The sequence below is a fragment of the Vipera ursinii genome, assembly GCF_947247035.1.
Source record: "Vipera ursinii genome assembly, chromosome: 7".
NCBI lineage: Eukaryota > Metazoa > Chordata > Lepidosauria > Squamata > Viperidae > Vipera > Vipera ursinii.
The window spans coordinates 40,879,614-40,903,547 of NC_139521.1; the positions used below are offsets into that span (position 1 = coordinate 40,879,614).

Here is a 23,934-nt window from a genome sequence, read left to right on the forward strand (position 1 = left end):
ACAAGACTGAACATCAACATCTTAGGAATCAGTGAACTAAAATGAACAGGAATGGGTGAATTTAATTCAGATGACCATCAGGTATACTATTGCGGGCAAGAATCCCTCAGAAGAAATGGAGTAGCCTTCATAGTTAATAAAAGAGTAGGAAAAGCAATACTGGGATACAATCCCCAAAATGACAGAATGATCTCAGTTCCAATCCAAGGCAAACCATTCAATATCACAGTAGTCCAAGTCTATGCCCCAACCACCAGTGCTGAAGCGGATGAAATTGACCGGTTCTATGAAGCCCTACAGCACCTTATAGAACTAACACCAAAAAATGATGTCCTTATTATCACGGGGGATGGGAATGCTAAAGTAGGAAGCCAAAAGATAACCGGAATAACAAGCATTTTGCCTTGGAGTACAAAATGAAGCAGGGCACAGACTGATAGAATTTTGTCAAGAAAATATGATGGTCATAGCAAACACTCTTTTCCAACAACCCAAGAGACGGCTCTACACATGGACATCACCAGACGGTCAACACAGAAATCAGACTGACTATGTGCTCTGCAGCCAAAGATGGAGAAGCTCTATACAAGACCAGGAGCTGACTGTGGCTCAGACCATGAGCTTCTTGTTGCAAAATTTAGGCATAAACTGAAGAAAGTAGGGAAAAGCACTAGGCCACTGAGGTATGAACTAAATCATATCCCTGATGAATATAACAGTAGAGGTGACAAATAGATTTAAGGAATTAGATCTGATAGACAGAGTGCCTGAAGAATTATGGATGGAGGTTCGCAATATTGTGCAAGAGGTAGCAACTAAAACCATCCCAAAGAAAAAGAAATGCAAGAAAGCAAAATGGCTGTCTGAGGAAGCCTTGCAAATAGCTGAGGAAAGAACGGAAGTGAAAGGCAGAGGAGAAAGAGAAAGATACACCCAATTGAATGCAGAATTCCAGAGAATAACTAGAAGAGATAATAATACCTTCTTAAATGAACAGTGCAAAGAAATTGAAGAAAACAATAGAATAGGGAGGACCAGAGATCTCTTCAAGAAAATTGGAGAGATGAAGGGAACGTTTAATGCAAAAATGGGCATGATAAAGGTCCAAAATGGCAGGGACCTAACAGAGGCAGAAGAGATTCAGAAGAGGTGGCAAAACTACACAGAAGAACTATACATGAACCAGCTTAACGTCCCAGATAACCACAATGGGGTGGTCACCGACCCTGAGCCAGACTTCCTAGAATGTGAAGTGAAGTGGGCCTTAGGAAATCTGAGTAACAACAAAGCTAGTGGAGGTGACGGTATTCCAAATGAGCTATTCAAAATCTTAAGATGATGCAGTAAAAGTGCTACACTCAATTTGCCAGCAAATTTGGAAAACTCCACAGTGGCCACAGGATTAGAAAAGGTCAGTTTACATTCCAATTCCAAAGAAAGGCAATGCCAAAGATTGTTCAAACTATCGTACCATTGCACTCCTTTCACATGCTAGTAAAGTTATGCTTAAAATCCTACGCTAGACTCCAGAAGTATGTGGATCGAGAACTACTGGAAGTACAGGCAGGATTTCGAAGAGGCAGAGGAACTAGAGATCAAATTGCCAACATACGCTGTTGGCTCATGGAGAAAGCTAGGGAGCTCCAGAAAAACATCTACTTCTCCTTCATTGACTATGCTAAAGCCTTTGATTGTGTGGATGACAACAAAGTGTGGCAAGTTCTTAAAGAGATGGGAGTACCAGACCATCTTATTTGTCTCTTGAGAAACCTATATTCAGGTCAAGAAGCAACAGTGAGAACTGGACACGGATCCACCGATTGGTTCAAAATTGGGAAAGGAGTCCAGCAAGGCTGTATACTGTCGTCCTGCCTGTTTAACTTATATGCAGAGCACATCATGAGAAAGGCAGGGCTAGAGGAATCAAAAGTTGGAATTAAGACTAACTAGTCCATTCCATCTTTAATGATGGCGTGTGTGTTACCCCCAGTCGATAGGGCTCGCAACTTGGGCGTCCTCCTGGATTCGCGGCTCAGTTTTGAAGATCATATAGGAGCCGTGACCAGGGGGGCCTTTGCCCAGGTTCGCCTGGTACGCCAGTTGTGGCCCTACCTGGACCGAGATGCCCTGCGCACAGTCACTCATGCGCTTGTGACCTCCCGATTGGACTACTGCAACACTCTCTACATGGGGCTGCCCTTGAGGACCACTTGGAGGCTTCAGCTGGTGCAGAATGCAGCCGCGCGGGTTGTGATGGGGGTTTCCCGATACTCGCATGTAACACCTCTACTCCGTGAGCTGCATTGGCTTCCGGTTGCCCTCCGGGTGAGATTCAAGGTGCTGGTGATGACCTATAAAGCCCTAAATGGCTTGGGTCCGGGATATCTGAGGGAACACCTGCTGCCGGCATCAAGCTCCCTTCGTCCTGTGCACTCCCACAGGGTGGGTCTTCTCAGGGTACCGCCGGTAAAAGACTGCCGGTGGACAATACCCAGGGGGAGGGCCTTCTCTGTGGGTGCGCCTGCCCTTTGGAACCAGCTGCCTGTAGAGCTTAGACTGCCCCTGACGTTCGCTCATTCCGCGGGGACCTGAAGACCTGGCTCTTTGAGCTTTCTGGCCTAGACTGAGAGTATTAACTGGGGTTTTAATTGTACTTTTAATTGTAATTGGGTTTTTATTTCAAGGTTAGTGTAATCATTTTAATTGTTTTTAATTTTTGTAATTTGTTGCATTGTTTTTAAAAAACCTTGTGAACTGCCCTGAGTCCTACGGGAGAAGGGCGGTATATAAGTTTAATAAAATAAATAAATAAATAAATAAAGATTGCTGGGAGAAATATCAATAACCTAAGATATGCAGATGATACCACTCTAATGGCAGAAAGTGAAGAGGAACTAAAGAGCCTCTTGTTGCGGGTGAAGACATTAAGACTGAACATTAAGAAAACCAAGATCATGGCATCTGGCCCTCTCAATTCCTGGCAAATAGATGGGGAATAAATGGAGGTAGTGACAGATTTTATTTTCCTGGGCTCCAAGATCACCACAGATGTGGACTACAGCCAAGAATTTAAAAGATGCTTGCTCCTGGGGAGGAAAGCCATGGGAAATCTAGACAGCACACTAAAAAGCAGAGACATCAGCCTGCCAACAAAAGTGCGTATAGTCAAGGCTATGCTTTTCCCAGTTGCAATGTATGGCTGTGAAAGTTGGACCATAACAAAGGTTGAGCACCAAAGAATTGAGGCCTTTGAACTATGGTGCTGGAGAAGAGTCCTGCAAGTCCCTTGGACTGCAAGGCGATCAAACCAGTCAGTCCTAGAGGAGATCAACCCTGACTGCTCTTTAGAAGACCAGATCCTGAAGTTGAAACTCAAATACTCTGGCCACCTAATGAGAAGGAAGGACTCACTGGAGAAGAGCCTAATGCTGGGAAAGATTGAGGGCAATAGAAGAAGGGGACGACAGAGAATGAGGTGACTGGATGGAGTCACTGAAGCAGTAGGCGTGAGCCTAAATGGACTCCAGAAGATGGTAGAAGACAGGAAGGCCTGGAGGAACGTTCTCCATGGGGTCGCGATGGGTCAGACACGACTTTTCAACTAACAACAACATCTTTTGAACAAGCCGTATCTTTTCACTAATGTTATCTAATCTTGATTTTCATCCCACAAGATTTCTTTTAACCAAGCAATATTTGATTTCTCAGGTTAGTATTTACTTCTGTCTTCTTGTTATGTATTCTCTGGGCAATAGTGTACGCTGAAGACTAGAAAGATTGTTGTTTACAAATCTATCTAGTTAGCACTGATGTGTTGGATTTTAAGTACTGCTTTCTGACTAGTGGCTCCACCATTATGGTATACCGCCATTTTCTCAATGCCCAGCACTCTCCACTGAGTCGTTGCATATCTCTCCCCACTTTAATTTAAATCTTCCATTAATGTTTGCATGACTATTGACAAGTACAGTTTTTCTTATCCTTCTGAAGGGCAGCCCACCCCATCTCCTCTTGGACAGCTTTCAGTGTCCTTTTCTCATTGGTGCTCTTACATTGCTGGCCTTCAGAGAGACAGACCTCTCTCTGTGCTTAGCATACACATATTATTTGGTCAGAAAACACATGACCAGAAAGCGTTTCCCAAACTCAGTGAATCTGTTCCACAATTCATCAGGTCATTTGCAAAACTCATTAATTCTTAATTCCGTCCAACAATTAACACTATTTCCCCACTGTCCTAGTTCTTCCCCAACATAAGATTGTTCTATTAAACATACAAATGATATTCAGCAGCCTCCTACAGCCTCCAGTATTTCGATAGATAATCATAGATCTCCTGATATTTCATGGCTTATCCCAAAACCTTGGTTGACATAGTTCACTTATATTAAGATTTGCATAGAGACATAATTTTGGAAGATACTCTTGAAAGCTTTGATTGTACATCTCTACAACAGAAAAGATTCAGGCAGAGTCATTAAGCCACTGGACTTTCTTATCTTATCTTCTGCAAATAAATTGACTTATTCTAGATTGCTAGAAAATTAAGGATCTTGTATCTTGTATATGTGTGTGTAAGTATTTTTCTCTGTAATAGTGAAGTAGAATAAGGTAAGAAAGTTATGCAATAGAGACAAATAGCAAAGGTAAAACAAAAAGCATCAGGAAGCATGAATGAGCATGTTGCATAGCTTTGTATGTTCACTCTTACACTTCATCATTGAGGCAAAGCTAAAATAGCTGCAGGTAATTTTAAGGAAAATCTTGTTTAACCATATGTATATATATATATACACACCCCAAGACATGATTATGCAATGTTTGTTTAGATTCCATGAGTTCCACTACATAATTGTAAAACAATTCAAGTAAAGTTATAGGAGCAGATACTGTCTTTCTTCTTTTATTAGCTAAATCAACCTATCTGATATTTGGACCCATACATTTTATTGTTTTAGAAATTGAATTATGATTCATTCATTTCAACTTGTGAACTTTTCCTCTGAGGATAGAAAAATAATTCCTTAAAAATGCAAGAAAGAAAGAAATGCAACACAACAAAATGAATTCCTGTGTGCTTTCTTCAAATGTTAATTATTATCTCTGTCTTAGGGAGTTATTTCAATCTTTTCTTTCCCAGTACCCCAACCCACACCTTTTTTTTCTTTACCAGAACATTTTTTTACCAGAACATTTTTTTACCAGAGCATTGGTGCCAATTAGATATTAGATGTGTCATTAACTTAGAAAAATAAACATATTGCTTGTCTTACTAATTTGCCTCTTTTTTTTTTAAAAAAAGAGGTTTTTCTGAAGTCCTTTTTCTTAAAACAAGGAACTTGGTAGGCAAGCTAGAAATCCACTGCTTACACATCTTTGCATTTAAGAAAAGTCTCAGGAACAATAGCAGCAGAGTGACAAAATAAGCTTACAAGTCAGTCAAGACTGGAACAACAAGTTGTAGAAGACTCCCAACAGCTTTTGCCAACAGCACTCCCATAATCAAATGCAGCTACACCCATTCAATACACTTGCAAAATGCAGTTTCCATTCCTAGAATGTAAAGTAATAAATCTAGAATTTTTACAGGGGTGGGGGAAGAGAAAGACAAACAAATGTATGCACCACCATTTTTAAACCCAGTACCTTTCAAATGTAGGTTGTCCTTGATTTATGACTTGTAAATTATGGTTAGTTAGGCCCATAATTTTGGTTCCTAAGGATTGCAGTTGTTAAGAAAGTAATCATGTGACTAGACCTAAATTTATGACCATTTTTACTGTGGGCATTAAATGAATCACTGAGATCATTAAGCAAGTAACATGGTTTTTAAGTTTAACATTGATTTTGCTTGTCAGAAGCTGCCTGGGAAGGTTGCAAATCACGATCAAGTAACAAGATGTTTCAACCATGGTAAATTTGAGCTGGTTGCAAAGTGCCCCAATAGCAATCACATGACTGGCTGGGGAGGTATGATAGTTGTAACCTTGAGGACAGGTTTTTATTTTTTTCCAACCTTGAAACATTGTTAAACATATGGTCATAAGTTGTGGAATACCTGCATTTATATTTAGACTAAACAGAACATTGGCTTAGTTCACGTTTGACTCTGGTGTCTAAATGGGAGAATCTTGGTATGAAAGTCAGTTGCCATTGCCTTTTTCCAGGGTGCTCTTTGGTTAGAACAAGACTATAACCCTAAGATTTCCTGGTGATTTCACATTTAATTACAAACCAACTCTGATCCCATTTAAGTTCTTTTTGTCAAATAACAATAAGGTCAGTCAGGTGTGCTACCTGTTGTAAAATCTGGAGTATATAAATCCTAAACAAAATGTACATGTCCCAAGAATATAGATTGTTCATATAAGCTAATAGTTATGTATGTTTTAATATACAGCATTCTTCATACTACTTTCTGTATATTGCTTCTTATATAATCCTCTTAAAACACTGCACAAATGAGAAATAACTGTTATATCACTAAAATATGTACTTACCTGTAAACAACTTTGTGACAGCTTTATTTTGTTTTCGAGCAGAACAGAGGAGCAGCAACCATGGGGGAAAAAATTCATGGTGAGTAGCTAGAAGTTCAGCTATAGTTCCAGATAAGCTTGTAGATGTCTGGTCACCTTCAGCAATATTGCACCCCTCATCTACTGAATCCACCAAGAGAAAGTAACTTTGTTGGGGGCTCTTGGTTCCCAGAAGTGGGAGCAAAATGCACCTGAAACAAAAGAAGAAGAAATATAAAAATCATGTGTGCACACATAATACCAGGGCTAAGCAATGGCTTAAAAAAACATGCACAAATATGTGAGAAGCATCTATTTTCAAATAATTAAAGTATCTGCAAATTTTCCAGGCTTTTATAGCTGCTTCAGAAGCTCTTCTTTCTCAGCTAACTCTGCATTTTTACACCAATTCTGCTCCAATATATGATATTCAAACACTTCAAAAGAGTTTCTAAAGTAGTAAAAAAAAAGAAGCTATTTTAAACTTTGAAAAGAAGTTCAACATGTAAACATAGCACACAAAGAGCCTCTTTGGAATTTGTCCAATAAATACATTCTGTCACATTATTAGAAATTATGTGAGTGGAACTTGCATCTATGTGGACAAGTATTATCCTTACTATACATACAGGTGAAACTAGAAAAATTAGAATATCGTGCAAAAGTTCATTTATTTCAGTAATGTACCTTAAAAGGGAAAGCGATAAGGACGGCGAAGTCTAACTACTTTGCTGCCCTTATTGCGTCCGCAGATAATCTCCCGGCCGCCCTGTTTAGGGTAACTCGCTCCCTCCTTAACCAGGAGGTGAGAGAGGATCCCTTGCGGGGACGAGCCGAGGAGTTTAGTCATCATCTGGCGGACAAAATCGCTCAGATCCGGACCGGTCTGGACTCTGACTGGGCAGAGTCTGATGTGGAGGAATTGGGCGGTCTTGAGCATGTTATCTGGACTGAGTTCGACCCTGTTTCCCCTGACGATGTGGACAGGATCATGGGGAGACTGAGCACCACCACCTGTTTGTTGGATCCGTGCCCCTCCTGGCTAGCTTATGCGGCCCGGGAGGGGACACGAGGCTGGTTCCATGCAGTAATAACTGCTTCTTTGAAGGAGGGTGTCTTCCCTGCCGCCTTGAAGGAGGCGGTGGTGAGACCCCTCCTCAAGAAGCCTGCTTTGAACCCGGCTGTTTTAAATAACTATCGTCCAGTCTCCAACCTTCGCTTTTTGGCGAAGGTTGTTGAGAGTGTGGTGGCGCATCAGCTTCCTCTGTTCCTGGAGGAAACTGATTATCTGGACCTGTACCAATCGGGTTTCAGACCCGGACACAGCACGGAGACGGCATTGGTCGCGCTGGTGAATGATCTCTGGAGGGCTAGGGACAGGGGTTGCTCCTCTGTCCTGGTCCTATTAGATCTCTCAGCAGCTTTCGATACCATCGACCATGGTATCCTGCTGCGGCGTCTCAGGGGATTGGGAGTGGGAGGCACCGTTTTACGGTGGTTCTCCTCCTATCTCCTGGGCCGCTCGCAGTCGGTGTTGGCGGGAGGGCAGAGATCCGCCCCAAGGCCTCTCATTTGTGGAGTTCCTCAGGGGTCGGTTCTCTCGCCCCTCCTGTTCAACATCTATATGAAGCCACTGGGCGAGATCATTCGTGGTTTCGGGGTGGGGTATCATCAGTACGCTGATGATACCCAACTTTTTCCACCCAGAACCAACCCAGTGATGCCCTCGCCGTGATGTCCCTGGAGGAGGCCTGGAGGAGGTCCAGGTCTGGATGGGGAGAAACAGGCTTCGTCTCAATCCCGCCAAGACTGAGTGGCTGTGCATATCGGCATCTCGGGTCAACCAGACTATTCCATCTCTAACGATGGGGGGTGAGGTGTTACCCCCGTTGATAGGGCTCGCAACTTGGGCGTCCTCCTGGATTCACGACTCAATTTTGAAGACCACATAGGAGCCGTGACCAGGGGGGCTTTTGCCCAGGTTCGCCTGGTGCGCCAGTTGCGTCCCTATCTGGACCGAGATGCCCTACGCACAGTTACTCATGTGCTCGTGACCTCCCGTTTGGACTACTGCAATGCTCTCTACATGGGGCTGCCCTTGAGGACAACTCGGAGGCTTCAACTGGTGCAGAATGCGGCCGTGCGAGTTGTAATGGGGGTCTCCCGATACTCCCATGTAACACCTCTACTCCGCGAGCTGCATTGGCTTCCGGTTGCCCTCCGGGTGAAATTCAAGGTGCTGGTCATTACCTATAAAGCCCTACATGGCTTGGGTCCGGGGTATTTGAGGGAACACCTGCTGCCAGCATCAAGTGCCCTTCGTCCAGTGCGCTCCCACAGGGAGGGTCTGCTCAGGGTCCCACCGGTAAGAGATTGCCAGCGGGTAACGCCCAGGGATAGGGCCTTCTCAGTGGGGGCGCCTGCCCTCTGGAACCAGCTGCCAGTGGAGCTGAGGACTGCCCCCGACCTCCGTTCATTCCGCCGGGGCCTGAAGACCTGGCTCTTTGAGCTCTCTGGCCCAGGCTGAGGATTAATTTATTTTAACTGGGGTTTTATTTGCACAGGGTTAAGTTTAATCTTTTTTAAACTGGTTTTAACTTTTGTATTGTTGGTTTTTAATTCCCTGTAAACTGCCCTGAGTCCTCAGGGAAAGGGCGGTATACAAATGTAATAAAATAAATAAATAAAAATATGAGATAGACTCATTACATGCAAAGCAAGATAGTTCAAGCCGTGATTTGTCATAATTGTGATGATTATGGAGTGCAGCTCATGAAAACCCCAAATCCACAATCTCAGAAAATTATAATATTGTGAAAAGGTGCAATATTCTAGGCTCAAAGTGTCCCACTCTAATCAGCTAATTAAGCCATAACACCTGCAAAGGGTTCCTGAGCCTTTAAATGGTCTCTCAGTCTGGTTCAGTAGGAATCACAATCATGGGGAAGACTGCTGACCTGGCAGTTGTGCAGAAAACCATCATTGACACCCTCCATAAGGAGGGAAAGCCTCAAAAGGTAATTGCAAAAGAAGTTGGATGTTCCCAAAGTGCTGTATCTAAGCACATTAATAGAAAGTTACATGGAAGGGGAAAGTGTGGAAGAAAAAGGTGCACAAGCAGCAGGGATGATCGCAGCCTGGAGAGGATTGTCAGGAAAAGGCCATTCAAAAGTGTTGGGGACTTTCACAAGGAGTGGACTGAGGCTGGAGTCAGTGCATCAAGAGCCACCACACACAGACAGATCCTGGACATGGGCTTCAAATGTCGTATTCCTCTTGTCAAGCCGCTCCTTTACAACAAACGTCAGAAGCATTTTACCTGGGCTAAAGAAAAACAGACCTGCTCTTTTGCTTGTGATCTAAAGTCCTCTTTTCTGATGAGAGCAACTTTTGCATCTCATTTGGAAACCAAGGACCCAGAGTCTGGAGGAAGAATGGAGAGGCACACACTGCAAGATGCTTGAAGTCCAGTGTGAAGTTTCCACAGTCTGTGTTGATTTGGAGAGCCATGTCATCTGCTGGTGTTGGTCCACTGTGCTTCATTAAGTCCAGGGTCAACGCAGCCGTCTACCAGGAGATTTTGGAGCACTTCATGCTTCCTTCCACAGACGAGCTTTATGGGGATGCTGACTTCATTTTCCAGCAGGACTTGGCACCTGCCCACACTGCCAAAAGCACCAAAATCTGATTCAATGACTGTGGGATTACTGTGCTTGATTGGCCAGCAAACTTGCCTGACCTGAATCCCATAGAGAATCTATGGGGCATTGCCAAGAGAAAGATGAGAGACATGAGACCAAACAATGCAGAAGAGCTGAAGACCGCTATTGAAGCATCCTGGTCTTCCATAACACCTCAGCAGTGCCACAGGCTGATAGCTTCCATGCCATGCTGCATTGAGGCAGTAATTGCTGCAAAAGGGGCCCAAACCAAGTACTGCATGCATGCTTATACTTTTCAGAAGTCCGATATTGTTCTATGTACACTCCTTGTTTTATTGATTGCATGTAATATTCTAATTTTCTGAGATTGTGGATTTGGGGTTTTCATGAGCTGTACGCCATAATCATCACAATTATGACAAATCACAGCTTGAACTATCTTGCTTTGCATGTAATGAGTCTATCTTATATATTAGTTTCCCCTTTTAAGTTGCATTACTGAAATAAACGAACTTTTGCACGATATTCTAATTTTTCGAGTTTCACCTGTATTAAAATATTTTCTTGATATTGCTAAGGACTCCTAATCTTTTACAATTTGTTTATTATGCAAGTGTTATAGATTGGCAGTAGCATTCTTCATAACTTGAAGCAGGTATTAGTCATACTAATTTAGACTTCTGGAAATTGTATTCCTAATATAGCCAGAGACCAGCTGATTGAAAAAACTAATCAAACACTGAACTCTTCAAGGCAATCAAGTGTACAGTTTGTGTGTAATAAATTCCAGTTATGAGAACTGAATTACAGTCTTTCAGAAAATAAAAGTTCCAGCTTCCTTTCTAACAAGATATAATAATAACAGCAACAGTGACCTTAATTGATTTTGGCCAGCTTCAACTGCCCTGCCACATAACTATGACCATTCTTAGGCAGAAATAATTGGCTGCTAGTAATGATCTACATTAGGTTGTCCTCAGTGTTTTTTTTTTAAAGGTGCTGGAACTCAAGAGGTGCTGTCACTGGGAGCAATGCCGGTGTCTTGCTACGGCGTCACCGCCCATCCTTTGCACCCCTGCCCCTGCGGCTTGGAGCCACATGCCACGGGGATTCCCCTCCCCACAGCCGCCATGGGGATTCCCCTCCCCGCAGTTGCCACACTGTGGCCTGTGCTGAGCCCCCACCCGGAGCTGCTCCGAACCGCGACCCAGAGCTGTGTTCCTCGTGGCAGTGGTCTCTGGTGCCAAACAGCCTCTTTCCAACCACATCCAGAAAAATTTGTAACAAACATTGGAATTCTCAAGGCCATGTTTGGTATTTCCTAGCAATCTGTTACTGGAAGGAAAAAGCAATCCCTGCTGCGTTACTGATCCCAGAGAAGCATTTGCATGTATGCAGGTATCCTTAGGGTGCCATAGTTATGGATAAGAAATATTGGTTGCAAAGTTGGCATTTCTGGACTTATTTTTGTTTCTTTGCATGTTTGATATTTTTAAAAAGGCATATGCTACTGACTACACTTATGCACATATCTAACATCTTTTGAAAGATTGTGACTAAACAATTTTTTTTTATTGAAAAGTTTTAACATACAATTTTTTCTTTAAAAATCCCCCCTCCCCCTCCCTTCTCCCTCCCCCCTACCTCTCCCCCCTCCCCCCCGACTTCCCAGAGCTAAATACAAGGTATATATAAAAAAAACAATCATAAACAACCATATACTGTACTAACAACCATAAACTCTAAAATCCATCACTCTCTAGCTTATATAGGATAAAACAAACCTTAGTAATATTAAATATATATAGAAAAACTATAATAGAAAAAGAAAAAAAGAAAGAAGACTTATTCAAATGCTACATAAAACTTCTTAACCCTATACTTGTTCTGGATAAACTCAATCCATTTTCTCCATTCCATAATATAGCGTTCTTGCGAGTGATCTTTCAAATAGGCCGAAATCTTTGCCATCTCAGCCAGGTCGGAAACCTTTAAAGTCCACTCTTCTATGGTCGGCAGTTCCTCTTTCTTCCAGTACTGACCTATCAAAAGTCTTGCTGCCGTAATTAAATTCAACATCAACTTAGTGTCCACAACTGTAGCATCTGTAATTATTCCCAACAAAAAAAGTTGCGGACAAAACTTTATCCTCTGTTTAAAAATCTTCTGCATGTTCCACCAGACTTTTATCCAAAAGGCCTTAACCTTTTTACAAGTCCACCATATGTGAAAATATGTTGCGTCTTCATCACCGCACCTCCAACATTTAGGCTGATAATTCGGATACATACTTGCAAGCTTTTTAGGATCTAAATGCCATCTATAAAACATTTTGTAAAAATTCTCTCTTAGATTTTGAGCTTGTGTAAATTTTACATTCCTCACCCAAATCTTTTTCCACGTGTCCATTGTAATAACTTCCTGAATGTTTTGGGCCCATTTTATCATACAATCCTTAACAAGTTCTGTTTCTGAATCAATCTCTATCAACGCAAGATATATCCGTTTTATATGTGCTGGTCCCTGATTTCTGATTTGCTTTATCAAATTTTCATCAGTCATTGTAAAACCATTTTTCTGATCTTCTTTCCACCTGGCCCGTAACTGAGTATATTGACAAAATTAAACAAAATTTTAATGTACAGATAATACCACCAGAAATTTTTTTATCCTTTTTAATAAATGTTGTTATTGATGTTAAGTTCACCATGGAAAACATCATATATTGTTATGTATATACTAGGTTAATTATTTAAAGACTGAAATGCAACATAACTAGATTCTAAATAATCTATTTTTCAAAACACACAACAGTCCAAACAGTAAAAGTAAAGTCCAAATTAAGAATATTTCATTCTTAAGAATTGTTTAATTTAAAGTGGTTTAGTTGTAATAGATGGTTATAAATTCAAAATAGTTTTCAAGAGTGTACAAAAGATACTATTTTTTCTAGCATCAGCTAAATTAGACATATTATATTGAGAAAAATGTCTCTTATTTCTTTCTTGTTACCTTTATTGATTTCATTGCAGAGATGTTAACATAGGAAATAGATTATTTTGTTATCTAATTTTACCTTCCAAAAGACAGAAGTAGATGAAAAATGTGAGGTTCTTTCCTGTTGGCTTTTTTGAATTAGCTGTTTTAGATTCTAAAAGTTTAGTTCCTAAAGAGGTAACCTTGTAAATAATTTTAATGTCCTCCTCTAGTGCAGGGTAGGCAACCTTGGCTCTTTTATGACTCAAGGACTTCAACTCCCAGAATTCCTGAGCCACCATGGCTCAGCTTGGAAACCTCTCTTTCCCCTCAGTGTGGCTGGCTCAGGACTTCTGGGAGTTGAAGTCCATGAGTCAAAAAAGAGCCAAGATTGCTTACTCCTAAAGCCAATAGAGGAGCTTTTTTTGCAAAAAAAGAAGGTACCGGAACGCCGTTCTGAGCGTTGTATGAGAAAAAAAGCCCTGCTTGTCCTCAAATCAGTACAGAAAAGGCAGTCAGTGCACAATTTGGCAAATGCAGTTGTCAGTATGCAGAATTAATAATACCTGTTGTAAGATAACTGTGTGCTCTGACAATACCTTCAATCAAGGGAAAATGAAATCATTAAAAGCTATAAGCAGTTTGGAAACATGATAAACTATCAAGTTTCAGTAGCAGGAATAGTAGTCTTTATTTAAAACATTTATACACCCACCCATCTTATATCAAAATCTCAGCAATATGAATACATGACTAGAAGCCCAGTTAAAAACAGGATTAAAAACAAGGTTAAAATGTACAGGTTAAAGGTGAAAAACTAAAGTTAAAAAATTCAGAACACTACAAAAGTTAACTAGGTGGAGGGAATGCTTTCAAAATAATATAATACCATGTTAGAACCCACTGAGAAGCTCTTTTCTGCTTCACGTTATTGGAAACATGGGAAAAATCTTTGTGTTTGTGTATGTGTTTGAATCAATTTTTAACTCCTGGCAACTGCCTGAGCTAGTTCCTACAGTTTTCTTGGCAAGTTTTTTCAGAAGTGGTTTGTCATTGCCTTCTTCCTAGGGCTGAGAGTCTGCAACTGGCCCAAGATAACTTGGGTTGTGCCCAAGGTGTAACTAGAACTCACTGTCTTCTGTCTTCTAGTCTGATGCTTTAACTATTACACCAAACTGGCTCTGAATAAATTACTAGATCACCATCCATTATGGCAGATTACAGAAGAAAAACATACCATTCCAGACAATATTTAAGTGCTTCATTCTATGACTATATTTCAATATCTGATTATCATCAATGTTCACTGTATTCTGTATGTCCTGATTCCTGAACTGCTTTCTGACATTGGATTGTTATATTTGTGTAGAATTGCCTGCTGTTGTATTCTGAAAATTACTTAAAATGGCATTGTTGTATTATACTGTCTAATCCCACTTCTTGATCATAGAAGGAATCAGGAAATACTCTGTAGTCTACAGATTCATTTTAAATGAAATTAAATTTGCCATCTTAGCAAAGAACCAAGGAAAATCGATTCAACATAATAAGCCAGAAGGCAAGATGTTTCAAGCCCCTCTAATGATAAATTGATTAGGAAATTACCACCTTTAGCAAGGAAACTATACTCAACTATAGTTGAATATAATTAACTGAATAAAGCAAAGAGGTTCCATGCTGGGGAGTAATTTTACTCAGATATCAACATTGGCATCATCATTTTGCTTCTGCAACTTATCAACAAAAAGATGACCAGACTATATAACTGATTCTTTTAATAGCACATTGTTACATATAATTAACTAATTTTGATGTTTGTTAAGCACTCATCAACATTAGATCTGAGTAGAAATACTTATGGTTGTGAAAGCTGGACCATAAGAAAGGCTGAGCGCCAAAGAATTGAGGCCTTTGAACTATGGTTCTGGAGAAGACTCCTGTGAGTCCCTTGGACTGCAAGGCGATCAAACCAGTCAGTCCTAGAGGAGGTCAACTCTGACTGCTCTTTAGAAGGCCAGATCCTGAAGTTGCAACTCAAATACTTTGGCCACCTAATGAGAAGAAAGGACTCATTGGAGAAGAGCCTAATGGTGGGAAAGATTGAGGGCAATAGAAGAAGGGGACGACAGAGAATGAGGTGGCTGGATGGAGTCACTGAAGCAGTAGGTGTGAGCTTAAATGGACTCCAGAAGATGGTAGAGGACAGGAAGGCCTGGAGGAACATTGCCCATGGGGTCGCGATTGGTTGGACACGACTTCGCAACTAACAACAACAGAAATACTGACAATTGTGACCTGTCTCCCCTCAGTTCCACACAGAAATAATTACTATTTTTGCTTAAGTGATTAAAAAAGCAACATATATATTATGCAGGATAAAAAAGGTATTGATGCTTGTAAATTTTGATGGTGTAGAAAATTCTTGAGAATAATATAGTCAGATAAACAAATAAAATAATCATAGCACAAATTATCACATTTTGAACACATTATGTCAGTGCTCCCGTGAGAATAATGGAAAGAAAAAGAAAAGGAAAAACCAGCAACAAGGAGGATGAACTTGATTATACTGTAGAGGCAATGGGTACACCACTGGGTGACATGAAGCGCCAGATTGAAGACATTCTATTCTGCAGAAGATCAGTCTAAACGTTGACAACAACTTGGTGCTTCATAATCAAAAAATCAATTAAAGATTGTGGTTCCCAGCAGCTCCCCCAAACCAGAGATCCTACTACAAGAGTTATGTTTCAGCACGTTTAGAAAGTTATTTTTGTAGTTTCTAACTGCAATGTAATTTGAATTCTATTTCACAAGTTATTCAATAGGACAACTATTCCTGCTATAAATTCATAGGAAGTCAGTTTCAAATCAAAATGAATTACTTTTTACACCATTTTTCCAAGATAGTTGTTTATTACTCTTACCAACAACTGAACTTTTAGAACATTGAGATTGGAAAAAAATTATATGTAATAAATTTTAGTGTGTCTGTCAAAAATGCATAAAAATCTAAGCAATCCTTTCCAAGACACATCTTGTCAGGAGTTGCTATTTCTATAGATGAGTCCTTTATTCCCAAGCACGACTCACTGTATATCAGTAGATACTTATTTGGTTTAACAATTTGTTGGAATCATGATGTCCCTAAGACACAATGAAACATACACATAAAGCAGAATAAAAGTGTAAAGAAAAAGAAAAAAATCCCTTCTAATTGCTGTTACTGCAGCTTTTTAATCTTCAAAGAATTTTTTTTCAGGAATAAACCATGCAATGATGGCTTTACCTAGTGGAGAAGGTATAGTTTGTGTCCCAAAAAACAGTTTTCATCCAAACAAACAAACAAACAAATAGTTCTAATAATGTGATAGGCACAAACTGCCTTAGTTTACTAAATTCCATCTGTGACTTAAACTTCTCAGAGGCATTTTTTAAAAAAAAGCTGAACATGATTAGAAAGTTTTGGTGTAGTTGTTGCAACTCTATATTCCCTGAACTGTTGGAAAACAATCTGAACATTAGGGAGGAAGATATTGCAAATGGTAAGAGGTGCATTAATCAACATCCGTTACACTATAAAGGTAAAGGTAAAGGTTCCCCTGCACATGCGTGCTAGTCGTTTCCAACTCTAGGGGCCGGTGTTCATCTCCATTTCAAAGCCAAAGAGCCAGTGCTTGTTCGAGGACGTCTCCGTGGTCATGTGGCCGGCATGACTAGACGCCAAAGGCGCACGGAAGGCTGTTACCTGGTAGGGGATAAATAAGCTCTGCCCACTTCCACTCCATTTTCTGTTTTCTATTAATTTAAAATTTTCCTTTCAACTGACTAAAGTGAGACGAAAACCTATAGATATTATCTTCCAAACTGTATTATGGTTCCCCGCTATTCTAGGGGAAGGAGATATTGGCAGAACTGAACAGATCAATATCAACACAGGGTCTATTTCTGGGAAAGGCTAGAAATTTCTTCAGTAGGTCAAATTTTCTTTTTTATATCTTCCAAGTGGGAGATCTAAATTTTCTCTCCTTTGCTCCATGCCCGTTCTCCCAGGAACCCAAATCATCTTTAGTTTACTCTCTCCTTTCATATATATCACCCACTACTTTAACAATGCCAATTTTACAAATGTAGAATTTTTAAAAGTCACATATTAACATGTCACAGATAAAAAGAAAATAGAATAGTTACATTCAAGCATACATGTAATAGATGAATAAATATGCTTTAAGCACCTTCCTCAACTATAAAAAGAAAGGAACATATCAGAAACTTTTTTCTCCACTCACAAAAGATTTCAATGTAGGAAAAAAGAAGCAGAATTTACTGTTGATTTTATACACATCTAAAGGGGAACAGTAAAAGGTGACTTGATAACAACCAGAGAGTGGGGGATGGACTTTGTTCTGGTGATAGCTTGTGTGTAAGCTGTACACAGTTTATTCATCAAAGCCAGCAGCTTCACTTGGTTTGCAAAGGCAATGAGCAATCAGGATAGCTGTTTCACATGGAAATGGCATGACACTTCTGAAAGTAAAAACTCATGAAGCATGCCTCCACATTCTGAGTCCTCTTCATTAACAGGCTATCTTCCAAGAGCTACTTTGGATTTGCAATATTTCAACCTCAAATTATGGAAACCCCTTTTATATAATTTAACAGGCAAAAACTATTTATATCTATATTCCACAGAATTAGGCACAACTTTTTTGACAACAGCAAATGTCCTGCTAAGATATAAAAATAGTCTACTTTGTTGAATTGAAGATGCAGAGAATACAAGTAGAAGGAGGAGGAGGTATTTCTTAGAATACCTCCCTATCCCTACTGAGTTTTGGTTTTTTTCTGAATACTCACAGCTAACATAGTCAAGGTAATAAGATCATAAGAAGTATCAAAACTATACTTCTGAAAACTAATATAGCAACAATAGCTAATTCAGTGTTCCATAAGTCTACTAGCAATATAGCCTTATATACATTTGCTTTAGCTGTAGTCTATTTTAAATATACCTCTTTATCACATCACAAATCATTAAGATGTTAAACACAAGTCATCTAAAGTCCTGAAATTTATACTAAAACAGTCAGTAACAATAGAGAAATACAAGTTTATTATGACATGCTTTTAAAATGGAACATTATAGCAGATACAACATCTTTCCATTTATGGTAACATGCAATTCAAAATCTCTTATTTGACCTCTTCCAGTCACAAGTACTTCTCTAGATAATAATATATGCTAAAGCAAGCCAAATTCTTTGTCTATACCATTTTGATTTATATCAACAGCAGTATTTAACACTACCATGTATGGTAATTAGACACTTCTCTCTTAAAGGATATGTGAACCAGGAGATCTAGCAGAGAAATCCATTAAATCAAATTTCTCATGCACATCAGAGTCTGAAACAAAAACTTAATACAGCAACTATAGTTTACAGCAGAGTTACCCAACCTTTTGGGCACCAGGCACTGGTTCTGTGGAGAAAGGTTTTTCCACAGACCAGAGAGTGTGTGGTTTTGTGTACTGCCTACATTCCACGAATGGGGCTTTGCTTGTTTGTGCGGACCTGTTGCTGGCATGCCACGGCCTGGTACCAGTCCATGGATCACGGGTTGGTGACCGCTGGTTCACAGCAATCATAAACTATAAAATGTTTTTCAATAGATGAAATATTTGTAATTACAAAATTTCTACATTCACACCCCTAACACCACCTTAGATAACATTATGATTGCATCATTTCTACTCTTTCAACTTGTCTTTAGATGGAAAGATTTTAATCAGCCTAAGTTTTCATTTAGTAAATTTGGGTAGAAACCATGTCATCATCATTAATCAGAAGGACTTGGCTCCATACTAAATCAAATTATTTCTGTGCAGAAGATGCTAGTTCAATTGATGATATCCCAGAGCTGAAGGCTACTGCTCTTTTCCAGAATATTAGATTAGAATAATATTATCAATTATTATTTCTACCTTAACTTATACCATCCTCTTTTTTACACCATTTTAATTAGACATTTTTTCATTCTGCTACTTTGTCCAGACTCTCTAATGTAATACTGTCTAATCATAAAATTAATACAAATAAACTATTTTGTCAATGTTGTAAAATAGTCCGTTTTACTATGGTTACAATTATGCCTATGGTTATGCATTAAATTAACACCTAAATAATTATTTGTCTTGCCTTTTAATAACATTAAAGTGGTGAAGAGAATTGTTGTCATTCTGTGACACCTACCTCTGAATATTTAGGTTTCAAGGGCATTTGAATGTGCAGAAATAGAAAATGAAATTTTTTGTGTGATATACATCTATTTTTAATCTCCATAACTATATATGTTTTAATATTGTGCATTGTTTATGTTCACGTATATGGACATGGAAAAGGAAAAAAAGTGCTATAGCCAAATTTGTATATAATAAATCAGAATCCTTGATTTCCTAAATTGCACTATGAATGAGTCATGTACTCCATTTATTTTCTGTCACTTCTGTATTTGCAAACAAGAGGAAACCCTAGCCTTATATTACACAAATCCAAACAAAATAAAATTTTATAAACCTCAGTTGTGACTTATTTAGATGTTGTTGTTAACTGCGAAGTCGTGTCTGACCCATCGCGACCCTATGGACAACATTCCTCCAGGCCTTCCTGTCCTCTACCATCTTCTGGAGTCCATTTAAGCTCACGCCTACTGCTTCAGTGACTCCATCCAGCCACCTCATTCTCTGTCGTCCCCTTCTTCTATTGCCCTCAATCTTTCCCAGCATCAGGCTCTTCTCCAGTGAGTCCTTCCTTCTCATTAGGTGGCCAAAGTATTTGAGTTTTAGCTTCAGGATCTGGCCTTCTAAAGAGCAGTCAGGGTTGATCTCCTCTAGGACTGACCGGTTTGATCGCCTTGCAGTCCAAGGGACTTGCAGGAGTCTTCTCCAGCACCATAGTTCAAAGGCCTCAATTCTTTGGCGCTCAGCCTTTCTTATGGTCCAACTTTATTAACTCTAATGTGAACATAACACAGTTAACCTAGGTTTGTTTACACCATCATATGAAGAAATAAACCAACTCTAGGCATTAAACTGGTTCACTAAGACCAACTTCTGTTTTAATGTTGTATGTGAATATAATCTAAATTTTTACTGATAGTTTGCAGTGATTTTCTTCACTATTGTTTATAATAACTTCTAATTCTAAACTTTAAAATTTTAGGTTTTCTACAGATTATTCAAATTATACACAAGTATGAATTAGCTTTTCACTTTTGCTCCTAGTTATTCACTCTTCCTCTAATAATTTATTTATAAATAATTTAAGAAATTGCTGCAGATCAAGTGTAGCATAAATTGCAATAACACTGATAATTAAATTCTACAACATATATGATTTCAACTCTTAAATAAAACACATTTATAAAAGGGAAAAATGATTTTAAAATAGCAAAATCATCATAATGTTAAAATCAAGGCCATCGCAATACTGGTGTGCATAAGAAGCCTGCCTACATAAAAGCAGTAGAATATACAAGGACCCGTAGTGTAATAATATCTGAAATTCCACAATTACAACTGATCAGTGATATAGGGCTGCCATAAGCAATATGGTCATCTGGCTATAATTGTTCGATACTGATGGTCAGAGTCCATTCTGAATAGCCATCAATCGCAATTTTTGGGATAAATCACTAATGAGATACAATACAATGCTTAAGGTGTTAATTTAGCAAACAAGTAATATGTCCCTCAAATAGAAAACTGTAGATCAACCTTCAACACTGCAATTATACATGGATATATGGCTCAGTCTGGATAATTCCTAAGTAATGGTGCAGTTAAAAGTTTTAAAGTTTAAAGTTAAATTTTAGATTTTTACATAATAAGTTAATCTATTGCATGCTATTTCTTCACATGTGTTAAAACAGGCCTCAAAATGTCTACTCAATGTAAATGGTAACAAAATTGCTTTGGTGTTAAAGGTATTACAATGTCTCTAATGTACCATTCCATACAATTTAGGGTGCAATTCTTATTCATTTTTGTCAAACTGTGGTTCACACTAGCATAAAATAAAAGCAGAGAACACAAAGTAAGATGGCTTATTCCTAATTGTCCAAGTTCTTCTTCATGCCAAATATTGTTGCAAGAATGACATTTTATTTTATTTATTTATTTATTTATTGCATTTATATACCGCCCTTTCCCTGAGGACTCAGGGCGGTTTACAGGGAATTAAAATCAACCATACAAAAGTTAAAACCCAATTTAAAAAAAATTAAATCGACCCTGTACTAATTAAAACCCCAATTAAAATGAATGTCTCCTCAGCCTGGGCCCGAGAGCTCAAAGAGCCAGGTCTTCAGGCCCCGGCGGAATGATCGGAGGTCGGGAGCAGTCCTCAGCTCCACCGGCAGCTGGTTCCAGAGGGCAGGCGCCCCCACTGAGAAGGCCCTATCCCTGGGTGTCACCCGCTGGCAATCTCTTACCGGCGGGACCCTGAGCAGACCCTCCCTGTGGGAGCGCACTGGGCGAAGGGCGTTTGATGCCGGCAGCAGGTATTCCCTCAAATACCCCGGACCCAGGCCATTTTTGAAAAATTGGTTAACTAAAAAGATGAAGGAAGAATGCTCTGGGATACCTTTCAAGATAATGATGAAGAAAAAAGAAAAGAGTGGGTTGCTTATACATTTTTTTCAAAAGACAAAACGAATTGATGATCTGACGACTAAGATTAGAATAAACCTCTTTTCCTGCAAACCTGAAGCCAAGGAGTGGCTTTCGGGTTTTTGTTTTTGCAATTGCAGCTTGAAAGTGCAACATAACATTTCTTTAATGTATCTGCATTATATACTCTCACATCTAGAATCTTCCTGAAAATGAAATATAACACACAGGGAACATAAATTTAAATAGGATTCTCTATTCTCTTCATTCCTTCAACCAGCTCCAGGTAACAACCAGAAAGAAAAAAGATTTGCTACTTTGTTTTCTAGTGTACATCCCTAAATTAAAAACAAAAATAAAACAAGCCAAGGATGTCAAAACATGAAATACTGTGGAACGCAAATAGCTGGTTTCTGCTTAGAGCACTTTGCTTACAATTACTCAAGAGACCTTTTAACCCAGAAATCCACATCTGCATGATTCAATGTTAATTCAAAAATGTCGTCCCACACTTTGGCAGTCCCAGAGCAACACACAGAATCCAGACGTTTACAGCTGTTCCTTTACTGGCCAATGATTATGTGAAGCTGTAACTTTCTGTTGATACAGTTTGACTTACAGTTATCCTGTGTTGCATGTGCAGACAAATGCAAGCAAAAAAAAAAAAACAAATAAAAAGACAACAGGGTAAAAGGTATCTCGTATGAATTTCTGCTTGTTACAATTAGTAAATTTATGTTTCATTGGGACTTTGGGAATTTCCAAAGGGGCAACTAAGAATCAAAGGATTCAAAATCTTTCCCGCTTAAAACAGGGGTCACTGGACTGGCACCGGTCCTCAGCATGCCAGAAACTGAGCCACGGGATGCAGGCAGCCTACGAAACCATTCCCTCTCTGGTCTGCAGAAAAACCTCTCTCCAAGGAACTGGTCCCTGGTGCCCAAAAGTTTAGGGGCCAGTGCTTTAAGTCGTCACTGACATAGCTACACTGATTCAAAACTGCAATGGTACAATAACATTAGAATGACATTGCAACTGCAGACTATTAGAACTTAAATTATACTGCTGTAAGGTATTTTATTGCAATTCTCACCTTATCTAGTTGGTGTAAAATGTAGTTTTTCTGAACCAATTATTTAAATGTTACTAATGTAGACAAAACAGTGAGTGACTTTTGTGAAATCAAAGTAGAAGTTACTCACTAATCTTCAAAAAGCTATTATTTTCAAAAAGCACACTTTTGCAGCAAGATTTTATCCAAAACTTTGTCCCAAACCCTGCAGCCAGAAGGTAATACAGTCATTTTGAGGTTACAAGATTTAATAATATTGTGTGAATGTATGTATGTATGACTGTGTGGTTTCCGCAAAGATATGTGAAACTGCAAAATCAGTACACAAAAAACACTTGCTTTAAAAAAAAGATCTGAACCAAAATGTCTTATCAATCTGAGGCATATCACTGCTCCAATTATTTTATTTAAATGTCACTTAAGTGAAACATATTTTAATTGTTTCTCACTAACATGGCACTATTTCAAATCTGTCATTTATAGCAAGGTCTGACCCAACAGGTCCCTCCTGAAATAGTAGAAAGAACCAACCTAAAATACTATGAAAAATATATATATTAGGAACGACTGCCAGCAATTCGATCCTGATCAGCTCAAGATTGACTCAGCCTTCCATCTTTCCGAGGTTGGTAAAATGAGGTCCCAGATTGTTGGGGGCAATATGCTGATATTTGTAAACTGCTCAGAGAGGGCTGTAAAACACTATGAAGTGGTATATAAGTCTAAGTGTTATTGCTATTGCTAACACATAGGAAATACACACATGCACATTTGAAGGAATTCGATTCTGCATAAAACAATGGTTTTCACACCTAATCAATGCAACATATTTATTCTCTATCAAACCAAGCCTTATCACTGTACTTGCCTCCAGGTGCATACATCAGATTGCAACCAAAATATACTAGTTTCAGTGTATGCAGCCCACATATAGACTGAGACTTGAGCCTTACCAGTTCAATATTTACAGACCTTAAGAAATCACGGTATCAAACTCCTCTATAATATGATTTGTTTGATAGCAGCATATTGTGCACA

At 39.2% G+C, this 23,934-nt stretch overlaps 1 protein-coding gene across 4 annotated transcripts in view; it reads right to left on the reverse strand.

Moving 5' to 3' along the window:
• Window positions 1-23,934, reverse strand: part of ANKRD50 (ankyrin repeat domain containing 50) — a 57,028-nt gene that overhangs the window by 23,591 nt on the left and 9,503 nt on the right. For all 4 annotated transcript variants that reach the window (XM_083367039.1, XM_083367040.1, XM_083367041.1 and 1 more), the window contains one exon: window positions 6,501-6,730. In XM_083367039.1, the coding sequence (XP_083223165.1) occupies window positions 6,501-6,730 (230 nt within the window). The remainder of the gene's footprint in view (window positions 1-6,500; window positions 6,731-23,934) is intronic.